This window comes from Strix uralensis, chromosome 4 (genome assembly GCF_047716275.1).
Source record: "Strix uralensis isolate ZFMK-TIS-50842 chromosome 4, bStrUra1, whole genome shotgun sequence".
NCBI classification, from domain to species: domain Eukaryota; kingdom Metazoa; phylum Chordata; class Aves; order Strigiformes; family Strigidae; genus Strix; species Strix uralensis.
Window position 1 is genome coordinate 58,618,212 of NC_133975.1, and position 18,938 is coordinate 58,637,149.

The following is an 18,938-nucleotide window of genomic DNA, read 5'->3' on the forward strand; positions in this document are numbered from 1 at the left end:
GACTCTCTGCATCCGACACCATGAAACCAGGCTCTCCACAGCTGATTCTGCATCTGGCTCCAGTCCCTGACTGTGGGATAATTTATACAGCTATAAGAAATGTAACTGTAGGCTCCTACCCCTTGTGTGGCCATGGGCTGCATCCAGAAAGAAGGGAATCCATATTCCTAATCATCAGCTTAAAATCTGAATTCACTAAGATTTTAGTAGGAAACTGAAGATAGAGGGAGGCATCACAGACCCTGGTACTTCCACTTGGGCCAGATCTAACTGAGAAGCATAAGGGAGCACTGAGCCTCCCCGTTCCTTACTCCTGGTATGAAAACAAGAGACTTCTGCTCTCTAGGAAGAAAAAGAAAGTCATCTTCCAAAATTACTTTAGGTGAGCAAACAGCCAAACAGACACATTGTATTTCCTACAAGACTGAGCCAAAAGTCTTCAGCCTTAGAAGTGATTGTGCCTTCCTGGGCTTGCTTCTACCTTCGAGGGATTCTGGCACAATCCATTCCCTTTTTTTTTTTTTTTTTCTTTTTAAGCCAGACAATTGACTTTAGTTTTATTACAAAGCTTTTATTAAAAAACAAATGCTCAGCACATTAACTCAAACTGGAATGACAAAAAAAAAAATCGGTTGACAGTATTTTTGGCAAAGGCTGTGCCTTACTATTTTAAAAAATGGGTACATCAATGCTCATTTCAACAACTGGCATAAAATCCCACTAACAGGCTAACAAAAACAGATACAAATACAGAACAATTGAAGTAATAATTCAAGTGCTGGGCTTTTTACAAGGAGAAGGGAAATGGGTGAGAAGGAGAACTCACTGCAGTCAGATTTGCTGGATGTATTGCTTATGTTTACAGAGTAGATGATGCAAGACTGACGTGTCTACTGACCAGCTGACTGTTGTTACATTTATTTAGTTCTATAGGACACTGTTTTATATAGACCGAGGCCACTATTTGTTACAAATAGTTTAACGAAAAAGCCACCTTTTTTCCATACAGGTTTTTCCTCTGGCAGAAAAAAAAAAAAAAAAAAAAAGAAAAACCCCTTTTATTTAAAAAGTATTTCAGATTTCTGACACTTGTTTAAAAGCTCATACCTAGTAAAATATACACCAAAGAAATTACAAACTAAAAGTTAAAATATAAAAGCATTCAAGTTTCTTAAAAAAGCTAAAACCAAAATTGATCCTGTCGCACCATTAAATAAAAAGAAGGTTGAGTGTGTCATCCTGGTCCAGACAAATTCCATTCCTTGATGTGCTCTATGGGGCAGCTGTGGTCTACGTTACTCTGTTGGCTGAAGCAGGCAGAGACAGCCACGCTACTTTGTTTGCTGACTCGATATGGACACAGATGAGATGGGGGCTTAAGAGTGCAAGGCAGAGGTGGAGTGAAGACAAAAGCTGCTCTGCTGACCCAGGAGCTCATTTGCTCTATTTATATCAGGGCTGGACCTCGTGATAGTGAAGGATTTTGGCAGTGATTGTCTTTATGATTCAGTGTCTCTAGCAGTGACATCAGGGTGGATGACATCCTAGACAGACTCCTTGGGGGTGGTCTGTGTGGATGAAGGACACACCTAGGGTTTAACAAGCTTCCATCTCCAGAAGGGGTCCTGGTGTCGCCGCCTTTGCTTTGCAAGTTGAGAAAGCATTTCTTTTCCCACCTACAGGGAGGAGAGAGAGAGAGTGATAAAGACTACATGAAGCTTTTTTTTTTTTTTAAATCCTTCAAAGAAGCTGTTGATGGGTCACTAACAAACTGTATTAATGGAATGTGTGTTTGCAATGTCAAAGTTAAGTGCAGAGTATTGCTACTTGCTCTCGCTTGAAGTTTGCAAGAATATTTATGGAGAGTACATTGGATTGCAAATAGATGTCCACATCAACTAGAAAGGTGGGGTTTTAAGCCATTTAGACATTGAACATATTACAGAAGTAATTCCCTTTTGTAGTGGATTTCATTTATCTACAACATTTGACCCAGATATCTGTTACAAAACTAGACATCCTCAGGCACTGTTACTACAGTGGTTGAGGTCAATTAAATCTCTACTTCAGAGCCTCAAGCTCTACTCCCTGCACAAATGAAGAAATGCTCTCTTCTGTAAGCAGCTGGGTAGAGGAATGTGGTGGGTGAGGCTTGTGTGAACACTGACCCTACCATGCATCCACATGACTGGGGAGGATTCATTCTGCTCTTCAACAGGGTAGCAAACATCTTCGAGTTGCCTAAGAGCCATGGGCCTCTCACCTAGCAGTAAAGTTCACTAGGATCTTGGAAGGATATATGTTCTTCTAGCATGTGAAAAGGCCACCAATGCAAGCCATATAGGTATTGCTCATCCAGAGAGTAATGGTTCTTCATCGTTAAGTCTCTGGGTTACATCAGCTGACTTACGCAATTGCTAACTCAACCATCACCCCTGCCCTTCTGACCCAGACAACTGGGTTATAACAGGGACTCCACCCAAAGACTGTCTACTGAGTCAGGCGTTTTTCCACAGACCAACACATGCTATCCAGTAATGGTCTCAGGATTATTGGAATCTCAAAAAATTTACATTAACCTCTAGGCCTCCAGGTACTACTCAGCTGCCAAACGAGTAGAGGGTTCAATGAGCAGAGCTTTTGAGAATGACCAAAATTAGCACAGGAGTGCAGTTTGGTGGAGAAGGTGAGTGAATTTGCACCAGAAGAAACACAAAATGCTTAGTCATACAAAGAAGATACACTGCCAGCACCTTGAAGCACGTAAGGCAAGACAGACCAAGTTTATGAAGAAATGGTTTAAACCACAAGTCAAACTTATGTTAGACTAATCATAACAGATAGACTGCTTGAGCCTGTGAAAGCCACAAGCAGAATTAATCAGCAAATACTACAGCAGCAGTATTTAAACCAGGGCCATTTATAACTGGGCACCCTCCTCCCATCTGCTGCAGCTTCTGTGTAAGCCATTACAACGAGAAGCATTTTGCCCGTACTGGTTGAGTACAGCTCCTGAATAAGGAGTTACACAGGCTAATGTAGAAAGCCTCCAAAACTGATTTTGGACCCTTTGATCTTAATGAGCGCAAGCTGAGGCCCCAAAATCTTACTAAACAAGTTGACTCCTCATCAGAGGCCACCCACATGACCATTGTTTTAGTGGAAAGGAAGGTTGAGGACACTGAAGAAGTTTAGCTGCAGACTAAGTAAGGTAGAAAGAACAAGCCCAAATTTGTACCAAACTGTCCTGTATAGCTGTAATTTGAAGGATGCTCTCCCCTCCCCCAAATACCACCATCCCTGATACATAATGAATATTTTTCACCTGCTGCTGGTAGCCACAAAAAGACATTTAAAGCCACTGTGGCCTCTTAAACAGCACAGCTGAAAGTCCACTGGCAAAACAGTGGTTTCAACAGAGGTGGTCTGTATTGTGACTAATTCAGTTCCTATTTCCTCATAAAACCAGCCCAAGTCCCAACTAAAAAAAGCCTTCTGAGCTTCCTGCCTTTTCTTTTTTTTCTTTTTTTTATAAAGTAGCACAGTGCTCCGTAACACATGCGGATCAAAGAGTTGTGAAGGGCTCTACCTTTCCAAGGAGCACGAAAGAGAGGCCAAGCAAACAGCAGAGGAACACTGGAGAGAGCACCCTGCAGCTTTATATTTATTTTGTGCCTTTTCATCCCGGATTTTCAAAGGTTTGGTCCAGGTTGCTCTTCCTGGGAAGGTTTTCCTCTCAGTCTTACATGAAAACATTCAGCTTCCTGTTGAGGAATGGCCTTGAGGCGCCAGGCCAGTAGTTCACAGCAGTCTGATACAAGCACTGTGATTCAGAGCTACTCCCCATTAGCAGCCAGGAATGTCTACTTCACCGAAGGAAATGAAATGCTCTTCTGTTGAGATGGTTCCCTGCCTCCTCCCCCCTTCCCTTACCAGCAAGCTGCCTTTGAAGTCAGGAGGTTAAAATAACGACCACGGCCTTGCGCTGGCCATCGCTTCTTTCTCAATCCAAATGCAGCTTTCGCAGTGCCTGCCTCCTTTCCATAGCCCCTCTTGGCACCTAATTATCCCCTGCTCCAATAGAGAGGCTGCAGATACTACTGTAATTTTGCAAGGGGTCAGGCACAGTGAAGCCCCAAATACTATTTCTAAGCGAATACTGCAGTACAATGAATTACGCAGTAGCTATCCTGAAAACAACATCTAGAACCCAGCCTTTCCCCAGCTGCACATTAAGGCTACACACTGGAAATTGCTTTTACTGCTGATAAACCAAATAATACCTAAAAAAATACGAATGACGATGGTGTTGCCTTACAGATATAAAACAGGTCAAATCAGGATTCTTTTCAAGAAACCACAGGCATGTGCTAAGGAGACTGAAGACTTCCCACATCTAAGGCTTCACTGGGGGGCTGTAGCTGAAGTCTCGCCAAGCGAGGCATGCCCTAGCAAAGCCCAATCCACAAGTGAAGTCGGTGCAATCAAAGACTGCAATTACAGCTCCCTGGCTGTGGTTAGGCTTCAAAGAAAGTGCTGCAAGTCACATTTTACATATGTGAAGTCTTGAGCTCGAGCCACAATAGGAGGCACTGTCTGTGCCATTTGCAGTGTACATCTGACTGCGGGAGGAAAGGAAAAAAACCCCACCTCGAGTAAGAAACAGAAACAAAATTCAACAATAATTCAGTGTAAAAAGAAGAGCCTTACTACTGAAGTGATGAAACTATTTCAGGAATCACTACAGTAAAACTAAAGCCTCCTAACAAGCCTGGGCTCAATGGCAGAGGGCAAGAGCATCAGAGGGGAATCAGAAGTCCTCCCCACACTTGGGAATGAGACAGACTGACGGGTGGGCCCGCAAGGGCCTTGTGCTCCTCCTCTAGTCTCTAACTCATCTCCAGTTTGCTAGAACAAGGGAGAGGATTATGCAGCTTCATTGAGGTCATGCTAATCGGAATAGGTTATGGAAGAAAGTCAGGAGTGTCTGGGTCAGTACAGGAGTAAGTACAGAGTAAAAGAGTCAGCTAACCCTTCACAGAAAGCAAGTAAAAATTTAAGCCACGTGCTTTTTTAATACACCTTTCCCCACCACAGGTTGTTTTCATACAGTTGTAAGAAGAGACAAGATGACATATAACAGCAGTTATATGTATTAAAAAAAAAAAAAAAAGTCAAGTCTCCAAACCTGGCTTTTAATCCAGTACTTCAAACAACATGGCAAACTCAGGGACCCGACAGATGAAACTGCCATTTTCTTTTGAAGTCCAAAATGAACATGTTAGAGTTACCGCCAGGGTTTATCCAATATTCCAGAAACTTGGGTATGCAAAACCAGGTCGTTATTTATCAGAAAAGTTCACGCTGTCTGTGAAGCCCTTTTGTATTTTCTTTAACAGCAGAGCTGGAGAGAGTTTCAGGCACAAGCAGATAGATGCCAGCGCTGCAGTCTGCTCCTCTTCCTGCCCAGCTGTGCCATGGTTAGTGGGGTTAGCCTAAACCAGATCCTTGAAATGTTCTGGGCAAACAAAAACAAACACTCTGCAACCTTTGTTGTTTCTAAACAAAAAAAACCACCTCCCAACAAAACCCCAGTCATTTTAGTAATCCAATTTGCTGCAGGGTCCCACAAGCTGTTGCAGCACATGGATGGAGGGACCTACGGGAGACAGGAAAAAGCCCTCTCTGCAAGAGCTGGATACCAGCAGGCAGCAAAGGAAACCATTTAAGCTGCCTTTGTTGCCAAAGAAATTACATAAAATTGTACCCTAAAACTGTAACAGATACTGCCTTGTTGAAGCTATGTCACTGGTAATTTTTTCTTGATTTTTTTTCTCCCCTTGCTACTGTTAGCCTCAGCCCATTGCTGGTAAACTGTGAACCGAGTCTCCAGTAAAAAATTATCCACTGGTGTTTTAGATGCCCTGAAGTAGCTGCCCCTGAAAATACCTCTCCACTGACTACAGGTAGAGTCTGGAGTCCTAATTTCTGTCCTCTTAGTTTGGCCTAAACTAACCTTAGTTAGATGAACAGCAAGAATAGCTCCTCCCGCCATGAGTCAGAGACTTCTTCCAGAGCACGGGAGACGCTCAGGTATTTTAGGGCTCCCACTCTGTGCAGCTGAAGTTGGTGATGCCAAAGCAGGTGTGGCTCTTATCAAAGGCCCCCAGTGTGGGCAGCATGAAGCTAGAAGCTCTATCACTGCGCTACAATCTTTAAAATGATCCTACTGGAAGACCAACGACGTGTTTTTCCTGTTGGGGGTGGGAGGGGAGAAAGGTTCCATGTTTATAATAAAAAACAGATTACCTCTAGACAGCCGTCTCTAGTGGCTTCTTAAAGAAGAATAATTTAACAAATGATCTGCAAGGGAGGAAGAAATAGGCTTGTCCCCTTTTTGTATCTTTATGACATATAATAAATATTCAGAAGACTATTTTTTAAATTATTTATTTTATAGACTGAAAGCTGTGAAGAAAGATGCATCTGTTCTGAAGCAGCAGTTTCAGTGCCCCTAGTTTCCACCTGCTGTAACATAAAAGACATGAGGTACTGGTAAAGCAGTAAGTGAAAATTCTTTCAAAAGAAAGAAATAACACAGGTAAAGTTTCCTTTTTATATAATCTTTTCTGCCACAATTAAACATAGGCTAGACTTTATACTGTACTTTGAAAGACAATCTCAACATTTAAATCTTCTAGCACATGGAATAATTTAAATAGTTGCTTTCATGCAACCAAAGGTAAGTCAGATGTAACCTGAATACCTTCTTGAGCTTCATCAACAATTCTCCACAGAGCAACACTACCAGTGTAAGACAGCAGTACACAGAAACCACTACAGAACTCAAACACATCAACTTCACTTTGATACAATTAAGTCATCTCAGCAGAAAATCTCTACTGGTCCAAAATACACAAGCCTCCTGTTGTGTGTCTCAAAAGACACACATATGGGAAGAAACCCAGCTATTCATCAAAATGTAGTCTTACCTAGTGTCAAAGCAAATGCACACGCATTAAAACTAATTATATGTAGTTATTTTGGCAGTAACATTTTAACCTCGTGCAATTTCAGGTATCCCGGAGATGAAGGATAGAGGGCTTTCAATACTTCTGAATTTAATTCTGATGCAACTTAATATTCATGAGGAAGCATGTGTCTTACTTTTGCAAGAAAGAAACAACTTCAGAAATAAGGTGTCTCTGCTTATTTAAGTGTCCTTAGTTCTCTTACCTCCTGATGGCCATGGCAAGAACACTAATTCAGAGAGACGGTCGCCAGTACCATTTCCCCCATTGCACCTAACCCTGCTCACACACTACACCCCAATGAGACCTTCACTGCACAGATGCTTCCAACACTTGCTCCCACCGCTGGAACTGATGGCAGAAAGGTAGTGTCCTGAAAGGTCAGACAAACACATACTAACTGGTTGCCAGTCTCACATTTGACTGGCGTACTTCAGCTGGTCCTGCTGTGAGCTTCCTTCCTTGTACAGCTTTCCAACCCACACACTCTCAAAATTGTTTATATGGTACAGTCTTAAAAAGTGGGTAAAGGATCAGAGATTTAAAAGATGGCTTGCATAAAAAGTCTTAAAGTAGAGGATTAGGAACTGACTGGTATGAGAAGTTTGGCTCTATTAGCAGTGACTTTCGCAACATCAAATTTAGGCTTTTGGGGTTTGTTTTGTTGTTTTGGGTTTTATCATCTTCAGGATGGCTGGTTTTGCATTCATGTATATCAGAAGACCTCTTCAATCCAATCATAATCTCTAAAAGTCAGAGGCAGACAGAAGCAAAATTCAGTGCTAGAGTTTGCTAAACTTTGACAGAATTGCACTTGAATACAATTCTGTTAAAATTGGAGGGCAGATTTCACCCAAGCTTAGTCTCCAGAAACAAATGGGAAAGACTTTGACAATGTCATAAGAACTTGCTTTCTAGCTGTTCAGGAATACAGTATCAATTTCTCATTTTGAAATTTTTCATGTAAACACACTAAAGAATGAAAATGCAATACAGACCTGAGATGAACACTAAAATGCTGAGGTTTTCTTCCAATTGGGAATGAAACCCCGTTTCAAAATCCTACGTTTTATTTATGAAACGGTTTGTTTCTACGGAGTTTTTCTCATGATCTTAGAATTCTCAGTCTGGTGGCGACTTAACTAAATCCACTAAAATATGCTGTTCTCATCCAGAGAAGAATGGTGCACCAGTCGTCAACTCCCTGTCCCCACCCTATCCCACAGGAAGAGTTAGAACAATAGTCATCCCACTTTTCCTTCATTCTAGCCCAAGCCACCCACTGCTAACACCTCAGAAGTGAAACGATATGGGGGGTTTCTTAATCACTTGTAGATGTGGCTGAGCTCAAATTTCATTAGGCATCTTTAACTTCAAGCAGCATCTGCAACTTGAGCATCTCTGACATAATAAAACACGTTCTAGATATTCACCTGCTGAATTATCTACTTTTGCCCTTTGTCAGTGTCAGCTTAAAACATGAAATGCTGAAGGTCAGCTTCATAGCTGACTGTGCTGCACCCATTGATTGCAAAACCAAACATTTTGTAAATGCTTACAAAATTTTCTTGTTTCCCTAATCCCATATCTATGCTGATTGTCTAGTTGAAAGTGTTCTGCTGTTTTTTTATTTAGAAAAACCTATGCTTGGCCCCTATCCTGACTTACCCTTATCCCTCACATAGTCTCTGATTGCACCCAAAATAGCTTTTATACCCTTCCTTCCTTCCTTCCTTCCTTCCCTCCTGCACTTCACAAGGCTCCTCCGCCAGGCTGGTAAAGGCGGTTGGGGATCTCGGTGTGCTCTGCCGCCTCTCTCCCAGCAGGTGTCAGTGCCCTTCTGTACCTGCCACCTGAGCAGGAGGCGGCTTGTCTTCGGGTTTGCTCTTTTGACGTTTCTCTTGATGTCAGAGAGCCTGAAAGAGAGGAGGTTTTCTATCTTTCACCCCGGCAAGATCAATGTCAGGTCAGGATTAAGTTGCAGGAGGGGATCTGTCTGAGGACTATACCCTTTGTCTCTAGAAATTTCTATGCCTATCCAACATAGGCTGAAGTTAACCAAAGTATTCAATAATACCAATATTTCAATCCAGCAAATTCTCTTCTACTCATTCTGTCCCTCTTGCCTACACTGAAGGCCCCTATTCATAGGCAAAAAAGGGAATAGGGAAACATGGGTCACACAGGAAACACAATTTCTAAAGCAAATCAGGACATGTCTCTGCACCACCATCACCACACAAATTCTCACACACACTAACTTCTGCGCAAATCCTCCAGGCTCTGTTTAAAGTTTCTGAACAATCAAGGGATATGAAAAGAGGTGCAACGTTTGTTTCATTTTCAACTACTCCAGCAGCAATTTCAAGAGCACTGGGCAAGCCAGGTTAGAAAACATGTGCCTCAGAAAGCAAGGTACTACATCTTCTTTGCATCTCCGGGATACTGGCCAGAAACCCATGGTCAACCATGACCACAGTCATCAGACAGTTCTTTTCCACAGTATTCTGGCTGTAGATGGGTCCAACTTTACAGTCTGCTTTCACAACCTCACTCCTTTTAATTTCTAAGTAATAAGAAAAAGATAATCCAGTCATAGACTGTTTGTTACAACACTATCCAAAAATCACTTCTGCACTGAAATTTGGCTCTAATTTCCATGTAGGAAGTTTGAAAAGTTATAGATAATTCATTGTTTAAAGCTAAACACTCTTATTCTGATCCTTTTAAGTGCTTCTGATTGTAAATCAGTACTAGTCAAGTTTTCTCATTTTTGAAAGCTTTGCTAATCTAAATGCTCATTGTCATGGAATTTTGCAAGCCACACATACACTTCTCACAGGTTTTCAAATGTCTATTAAGCTTCTCTATCACTATTTTTTAGCCCTTGAAGATATGCCAAAACACAATGCTAAATTATGTAGCTTGAGAGGACTTCCCAAATGCATCCTGCCATATGTCAAATGATGTGCCTTTTACAATTACTGTGCACAGCAAGTCATAGGAAGTTAACCATTTCCACACTGCGGAACAATCAGGACGAATTTTCCTTAGTACCTTTCTATTTCTTCATTGATTTAAAAATAGTCATGAGATACTAAAAATCAGCCTTTTTTCCTTCCAAAAGTCAGATCAGATAGGAAATCAGGAATCTCCACTTCTGCCACAGAATTGCTCCCATTTACAAGTCTTCTAGAAGGTTGTGCTTAAAGTAACAAGAAAACACTCACCTTTCTGAAAGGTGCTCAACAGATGATCTCTACGCTGTTCTTAATCTTAGCTTTCCTCATTTCCCCTCCCTTCCTGGCCTCTCCCAAACTCACTTTCAGCATTATCAGGTCTTATGCCGCTATCAGTTGATTTAAAAAGGAAAGAATATAGAGGAGTTATTTCTTCAACAAAAGTTTTGAACATTGTGTTTGGGCCATGTCAACTAAAAACAAAATCCTGCTTGGGGACAATTCCACAACTCTTAAAGAATGTCAACATGCTTTGGAGTACCCAGGATAATTTAGCAAAGACTGGAGTACCGGGTCACAGTATTCGTAAAGCACTCTAATATTAAAGTGTTTTACAAATTGGCCATTCAGCAGGCTGAAGGAGATCACAGAACTCAGCTAAATCCTATGCAGTGAAGCAGTAAGAAGCCTGCTGCTGTGTACAACCCCAGGAAGAGAAGCAACTTAACGCTACCACCTTGACTTCACCACTCAAATGATGTCCTAGCCAAAAAGCACGTTAGAGGTCCACCTTAAAAATCAGTTATGTGCTGAAGTGTTCCTGGACAAAAAAAAAAACCACTGCCACACCCAAAACTTTCACAGTATCTTAAATCGTTTCTGTTTGCATGTCTCTTCCGTTACTTTCCTCTGAACATCCCATCACACAACCCTCCCACCATTTCATCCTTCTCACTTACATCACCGTAATTACAGCCCTGGCTGATCTCCTTCGTGCTGATCTCGAGATTCTTTCTTTGGTCTTGCCACCTACTCATTTCTGATTCTTCTCAGATAACAGAACGCTTGTCTCCTTCCCAGACCTCCCACCCTCTTTCCCCCTCTTCCTTGCACCATCCACACGAGTAAGAAAGCTAGTGTTTTCCTGTCTTCAAGAGCTCTTTGCAGCACTCTCCGAGAGGCATTCCCAAACTTATTATCTTCATCCAGTAAAGACTACAACAGCTCTGCTGTGGGCCTGGTAAGATATTATGCTTGTGGGCAAAACATTCTTTGGATTAGGCTTGCAAAGGGCAAGAGTCTTAACCTTCAGAAGTCTACTTTGAAGTCTGGATGATTCAGGTTCCCTAAATCATTCTGTGCATTTACTTCCAGCTAGAGCACATCTGTACGACTCCAGTGGCGAGCATTCACTTGGCACGCAACATCTAGTGCGGCTGCCTACATGCGCATATATGGAGTCAACAGCATACTCCGCCTTCAGTGGAAGAAGGTACCTACTGTTCTCATATTCTGTGTTATAAATTGCACGAGGACAGAGAGGCAGGTATTACCAACAGTTTCCACACTGTTATGGAGCTTATGGGGAAGGGAGGAAGGGGTGTAGAGCTAAAAGGGAAAGAGAAAACCCACATACTCAGAACATTCATCCTCTTCTATTTCACCTCATCCTCTACGGAAAATGCAAACAGAGAAACTCCAACAAAAGTAGTTCAGTGTAGGCAAGGCAGTCATCCTTAGATTGTAAGGCATCCAAGAAGCCAAATATCCCCCAATTTTTAACTGTCACTTGAACCTTAGTTGTATTCCGATCCCAGTCAAGTGCTCTGCATCAATTCAGATAAAATTATGTGTGTTTTGCTTATTGGTACTGTGTTAACATCAAAGGGAAAAATACAACAGTCATGGACATGGGCAACTAAGCTGAAATATCAATTATAAAACTCAAGGTTAAAGCACTTGCTTTTTTTTTTTTTTAATAGGTATAATACTTCTGGCAGTCACTGTAACTAACAATACTTTACAGCTACATTTGTTGTGTAGGCTACAGAACCCAAATGCTGCAATCCACATCTAAAATCAGCATGACTCAGGCATATTGCAAAGGGCAAGACTGTCTGCTTGCTTGAAAAACTTTTGCTTAGCAGGAACAAAAAGAGAGCACACATTTTGCCTTTTCACTTTACTTCAGCTTAAAAAAACCCCCATGTCCGAAGTCTTAAACCCAACCAAGTTTAGACTGACCAGGATAATGGCATAACTACAGAAGAGGCTTGAATCATGCTGACTGACTGACAACTGACTACTCCAAGTGCCAAGGGGATCATGTGGCCAAACAAGGCAGAGGGAGAGGGGATAAAGAGCCCATTTCTGTTGCAATGCACAGATGAGTTAAGAAAGCGTTATTTTTTCAGACAGTGTAGAAGTAACTATTATGTCAAATGAATGCCACTCCTACTAGAAAACATATCACACTGAGAGGAAGAGAAGGACCAGCCTTCCAACACGAACACTGAAAAACTCACTGTGGTACTGTGTGCACTCACAGGCAGACTAGATAGTGTTGTTATTGGATATGTGTAATCACTAGTCAGTCCACCTTCTGTGCAGATGATATGATATGAAGAGAGAAAACACACGCTGGAAATACAACAACAACAAAAAAACCAACGTGCACCACACATTTAATACCACTGTACCATCGAGGGAGAAATTCTTGATATAACTGAAACATAGTCCCATTTTCTTAGCAGATGTTTTGTTAGTATACAGGTGAATAAATTTTTAAAAAGTGTACCCAGCCAGCATCTTGTAGATGTCAGCACATAAAATGTACTCTGAAGCCAGGGTCTAACCTGCTCTTATAAACTGTGACAGTCTGCTGGCTGGGAGGGTTTGCATTGCTTAATAAACCCATCCCTGTGCTTCACAGGCAGACTTGCAGCGAGTCAGTGAGGTATGGTCAATTTGAAAATATTAAGGTTAAGAAGTGAAATGGTGAACACCTAATGGATAGCCGGTATAAAAACCATCAATAGTCAAAGTAACATTAGCTTTGGGATATGATACTTCTGCAATTTTTGCTAAATTCATAGTATTGCATAAAATTTATAAGAAAGCTTATTTTACAATTCAGTTTTATCATCAGGAAAGCTTTAGAGATGTTCTTACCATGCTTCAGATGTAGGCAGCTGTCATTCTGGGGCCTGTACCTGTAGAAGATTGTTTTCCTTTAACAAATTTCTGTTACAGTGTTTTTGCACATTCCAAATATTCCTACAGTATTACATGGATTTTTTTTGGTGTGTTTTTGGTTTTATTGTTTGGTGTTTTTATGGTTCTTATACCAGCCATTTTTGTTGGGGAAAACAGGGTGTTTCTTTGTATATATTTTACAGGCAAAGAGGAGACCTCACTGATGCTTTTAGCCAACCTACTAGACAGCTGTTAGTGTACACAGAAATGTAAAATACAGGGATAAAATACACGGTGGCTACAAAAAGGTCAGTGTAAAGTTTCCAGCGTCCAATAATCCCACACAGTATTTGATTCATAGTTAAGTCTAAGAGTGATACATCAATTCAGGAGAAAAGCAAAGTAAAGCAGGACAGTGATTGTAGCAATGCGTAAGTTCAGCCAAAGATGTTGATGCAGTCAGGACTGCTGTACAGAAAGGCGTAAGGGAAAGGAGACATGTATCGTGTGCATTTTCACAAGCTTGCATTCAAAGTGAAGTATTTTAAAACATCTAATAGAAGCAAGTGTTAGAGAAAAGCATGTAAAAATTAAATAGCACAAGCCCTGGTTTCTAAAATATACCTGAGGTGAATGGTAAGAGGAGTTGGTCGTGGCCTACCTGATGCTGATTCCTGCAACTTTTCTCTCTTCCTCTTCTTTTTCTTCCCCTGGAAAACAGGCAATTTTACCATACCATGACACACACAGAACTCTTTTAGTCACTCCCCCACCTCACAGCATAGGAACGAAAACCATCTGGACACTGAAAAAGTGGTTAGTAAAAAAAAACCCAACAATTGTTTTTGTGGTAGCTAGAACCTTTTCTAACCCACTTCCAACTGTTTCAATGGTAACAAGGTTTGCTCTCAGCATCTATGGAGAAATATGCACATGAGTAATACTCATTTTTATATCCACATGGAATTACAATTTCTGGCAGTTTTTCAACTAACGCTGGCAGCTGCAACCATCTAAAAGACTTCTCACGCTTAATAATCTGATGACACATATGTTGATATCATAATTTATGGCTCTTACAAGAACTCTTCACACATTCAGATACTTACACTGTCATACATGGCAACAGCAGACAGGGTGTTGAAAGTACCTAGGACGACCATGGCTTGTCCCCAGGGTGCAAACCAGCCAACTAAAACTGTTCTGATAACGCTTGTACCTTAACAAAAGCCAAGTCTCACATGGCTGTGGCAGGAGAACATGCTGTGCAATCATCAAATAGCAGACTGCTGTACAGTGGAGCACCCTTACAACATGACTGAGGTGCAGGACAGAAATGGCCATCAGGCAGCTGTCTTTCTTGGACACCACGCTGGCACCAGCGTGCTGGCGCAGGCCCATCGTGCCAACCCATACACTCGGCCCTCTCCTGCACCCCCATCTATGGAAAAGGCCAGTGCTCCCAGTTCACACAGTCTTTCAGGAAACAAAAGGACAGTTTAGACCCACAATTTTAAACCTCAATCATCTTGCATCGCCCTAATTACAACTTTGGTATTCCTCCATATGAATTCTCTTTATTGTCCTGCACTGTCAGTCAAAGCTTTTTTTTGTTTTGCTTTTTTTTTTAAAAAAAAAGTAATATCCATTTATATTTTAAAGAAGCCTTCAAGCTGCCAGGACAGGCTCGAACAGATGAGCAATGGTAAACCTTGGTGCAGTTGCTCTAAGCAGGACTGCAGCCCACTGTCCATCCTTCTGCCCCCACAGCCAGAGGTTACCCCACTCAGGTCAGCTGGCAGCCACCAACGCATGTCTCGGTGCAGACCATGTCATGCCTAGGGGCCACAGACTGGAAGGGCTGAGGTGGCGGGACATGTCTTTCTGTTAGCCAGCTCTGTAAGGTGATGGGATGGACAGCAGGTGATGGGAGAAACCACCTCAAACCGCTGCAGTGCTTACTGATGGACAGCAAGCGAGGGCCCCAGACACAGGCTACAGTGAAGCTATGGCAGATGAAGTCAAGCAGTCTCCAGTCTGCTCTGACAGCATGGGCTTGCCTGACTCTTAAGCTCATATCCTTATTTACCCTGGCAGCAGGGCTGGGCAATGCCCTGTGAGTGAGCTCCCAAAGGCGGGACCAAGACTAGAGGTTGGAAAGCAGACTTCAAGGGCTCTGGGAAATCCACAGCAATGTACTTTATTACTTAGGCACCAAGGCAATGCTTCTGTGTTAGTGCAGATGTTAACATGGAAAAATCATGCAAGGAAAATTATGTTTTATTCTCTATGGCAGGCTGACTTCGAGTGCTAAAACATACTGAAAGCTGATCCGAGATCCATCTATGAGATACCAGAAGTGGAGGAACAGAAGGAAAAGGCTGGACTGAAAACTACTTGTCAGCATTCCCAAATGAGGTAGTTTCTGATAACCCCAGCACACGCAGACACTACCACGTTATGAAAACACCATGCTTCTCATGACTATCACACAACTTTGCAGGACTACTACTGTGCTTACAAAACTGGGCACAGATGTCAGCAAGACCAAGGCATTTGCTTCGGAGATGATCACGTAATTTATGTGTCAACGTCTTCTATGCCAAAGACCTCCCTAAGAGGCTCTAGCTTACAACGAAAATTTTGGTTAAGCTGAACAGTAGCTGTGCTGGATTGCAAATGTCAGTACTTCTCCAGTTTCTGTTAACACTGTATTTAGGTGCCTCATACTCTTTAATGTCCACAAGACATCACTGAAGTTAAGAAATACTGCTGTTCACATAATACAGATGGAAAACTGAGCCAGATATACCATGTACACTTCTTATCACAGTAAATAATGTCACAGCTGATGGGGGGATGGAAAGGAGCCCAGATCTCAGGCTAGGATCAGTCACTCAGGATTGCAGCTTGCGAGTTTCGTAACATAATGTATTGCTACACTGACAGGTCATTGTAAACACGATAGTATAATTGTGCAGTACAAGCTGTGCAACGTGCTATTAACACTTGTTTGATATTTAATTGTAAAATAAGAGTAATTGTAAAAAAACTTTTTAGCTTCGAAGTGCAAACAAATATAAGGCTTATGTTATATGTTTGTTCACCATCCCTGCATCCAGAAGTTTCCACAAGTTAAAAAGAAAAAGAAAAAAGAAAAAAAAAAGGTTAGGTAAAGGAAGTTAATTTGAAAAGATCCTTCAAGTGAGCAACTTACATAGTTGTCTCTTGCAGACCAGCCTGGATAAAGCTGCATGTGTAGCTGCCTTTCTTTACGAGCTAGTTCATAATATTTCGCTTGTTCTTCACGGGAGAGAGCATGCCACTGCAAACAAAATAAACACAGCATTAGTCTAGGAAATAACTCATACCTAGGCATCAGATGACATGAGCAAGTGTTTTTGTGATTTTGAATCAGTCCTTCCCCACTGCAAAAATGAAATTCATTAGCAATTACAAGCACCCATGTTTATTAACCAACTTTCAGGCATTTGTCAGCTCTGCAACTGCCAAGTGCCTTGAGCAAGACAAAAATCATTTATGAAAACAGGGCTCACCAAATAATGTGCTTACAGAACCATGCTCTCCCAACACTACTTAAAAAAAACCCCACCACACCACTCCCCCCCAAAAAAACCAACAACACTCCACCTTTTAGCTCCTGACAAAACAGAAAGGTTTTGTGCTGCTTTTAAAGAGCAGCAAGCTCCCCACCACAGAAGGGTTTGCTGTCTTAGTTTTAAGCAGCAGCTACACACAGGTTTTCAATGCGAACACAGAGGGCTTTCTAGGCACCAGCAGGCTCCTGTTCCAAGATCAACCTCTAAGTATTGAGCTTCAAGGTACCTGCTTCCTGGTTTCTTCTTATTGTAACAGAAGAAAATGGCAACTGCAAAAAGTTTCTAAGATACAGAAACCACAGAACTGTAGTCTTACAAATTACATGAGCTGACCTCTGTAGCCAAATAAGGATAAACTTCCTGCTTTTATCTACTTTAAAAAAAAAAAAAAACAAAAAAGCAAAAAAAAAACCCAACAAAAAAATCCCTCACAAGCTGCACATTTGAAAAGGCACCAGCTACATCAGTATCTAATAATTCTGGTCTTGTTGAAACACTATCATACACCTGAACCAAAAAGAGTAAAGGCCTTTTGTTTAGAATCAAGTTCCACTGCTGCAGCATTAGAAACATCTTCTTGCTTGACTTTGACAACATGCAGGGTGAGGGGAGGAAGAGATGATATTAAGAAAAAAAAAAAAAAACCAGAGATGAAACCATTAAGACACTCATGCAAGAATAATTTATTTACAGAACTAGGATTTCAAATCAGATCATATTTGTACAATTTGTTGTTTTGTTACATGTCAGAAGATGTGAATTAAAGGGTTTGTCTGTCTGGACTTAGCAAGTTCAATGTGTTACTGAACAGCCGTTCAGCCTATTTGCAACTCTCAAAGTCCACACATGCATTCCAAAACTGGAAGGGAGTGAACATCAGAGAGCCCAGCACCACAGAAAGCATCAGCTCTGGAGAACAGAGGTGGTTCCAGAGTGGCACAGAGTATAGTAAATAGTGACCAGGGTGACTGGACGCAAAACATTCAATGATAATTAATCTCCAAGCAATTCTGTTGGATAACTCATGCATTGTTTGTACCACACTAAAAGTGGAATTTGAGGTACTTTCATGGAGAACAGTAACTTGAAAAGAGTCCAAGCTGTGGAGAAAGCAGGGAGTGGACCACTGAGGCTTGATTCATTACCAAAATGGAGATAAATAAGACACTGCCCTCATTCAGGCTGAGAAAACAAGGCTGACATACTAAGTAACTAAGATGATTGATTACTGAGGGAGTGAGAATGAAAACCTGATCCTAGAGACTTGCATGAAAGAATGGAAAAGGCAAGCACCGAGATGTCCTTTAAGAGGAGGTAACAAGAACACCAGAGAAAAGGCAGAAGGCTGCAAGGACAAGCACCAATGGATTTCTGCTCTGAGGTGGGGGTGGGGTGCGGTGAGGGGAGGGGAGGGAAGTCTTCAGATTGTACCAGAGGAGTAGCAGTTAAGGTCACGCACTGACTTCCCACTTAAAAGCACAGGGTTTTCAGACAGTTGCAGTGTCTCTCAATATTGACTTAGTGGTCAAGAAGAGAGGTTCACTGAGCAATGGGATTTGAATAATCCCTACTCAAACTCAGATTGAACCAAAAGTTGTCCCTTTTCTCATTTCTGGGACAGTCAAAGTCAAAAGGGCATCTACCTCTGCTGCTTTACCTTGGAAGAACACTGACAGTGAACATGAAGTTTGTAATTGCGGGCTGGCCTGCAAACCTTTTTTCAGAGCATGGAAAGAACAAAACATGCCTACAATGCCACAGAAGCAAATGGCTCTCAGCAAGGCTTTGGGACATGTGCTGGGATCATCAGTACTCAACTGGCGAGTTTAGAGACATTCAAAACTTGACTGGACATGTCCCTGATGTAACTGGACCTGCTCTGAGCAGGTGTTGGACTAAACAACCTCCACAGGTCCCTCCCAACCTACATGTCTTTACAATTGGACCACATTATAGTCACTTTTGAGTTCCATCTCCACTGGCGTCCAGTGTTCATCTTTGAATGATCCCTTCCTGCTCTGATGGGCGCCAGCCTAAGGGAGGACCCAGAAGGTGATTTGAATGCTCCTTCCATGTGTGAATGAGGATATTTTATGCCTGAGGTGCTGACGCTGTGACATGAGTGGAACAGA

General features: G+C 41.8%; 1 protein-coding gene across 4 annotated transcripts in view; it reads right to left on the reverse strand.

Annotated features, from left to right (window-relative positions):
- Positions 1-566: 566 nt before the first annotated feature.
- Positions 567-18,938, reverse strand: part of LEF1 (lymphoid enhancer binding factor 1) — a 69,635-nt gene continuing 51,263 nt past the window's right edge. For 2 of the 4 annotated variants that reach the window (XM_074866896.1, XM_074866893.1), the window contains 4 exons: positions 16,404-16,511; positions 13,848-13,896; positions 13,163-13,203; positions 567-1,676 (listed from right to left, as the gene is read on the reverse strand). In XM_074866896.1, the coding sequence (XP_074722997.1) occupies positions 13,169-13,203; positions 13,848-13,896; positions 16,404-16,511 (192 nt within the window). In that variant the 3' untranslated portion in view covers positions 567-1,676; positions 13,163-13,168. The remainder of the gene's footprint in view (positions 1,677-13,162; positions 13,204-13,847; positions 13,897-16,403; positions 16,512-18,938) is intronic. The other 2 variants (XM_074866895.1, XM_074866892.1) reach the window with 1 other exon arrangement.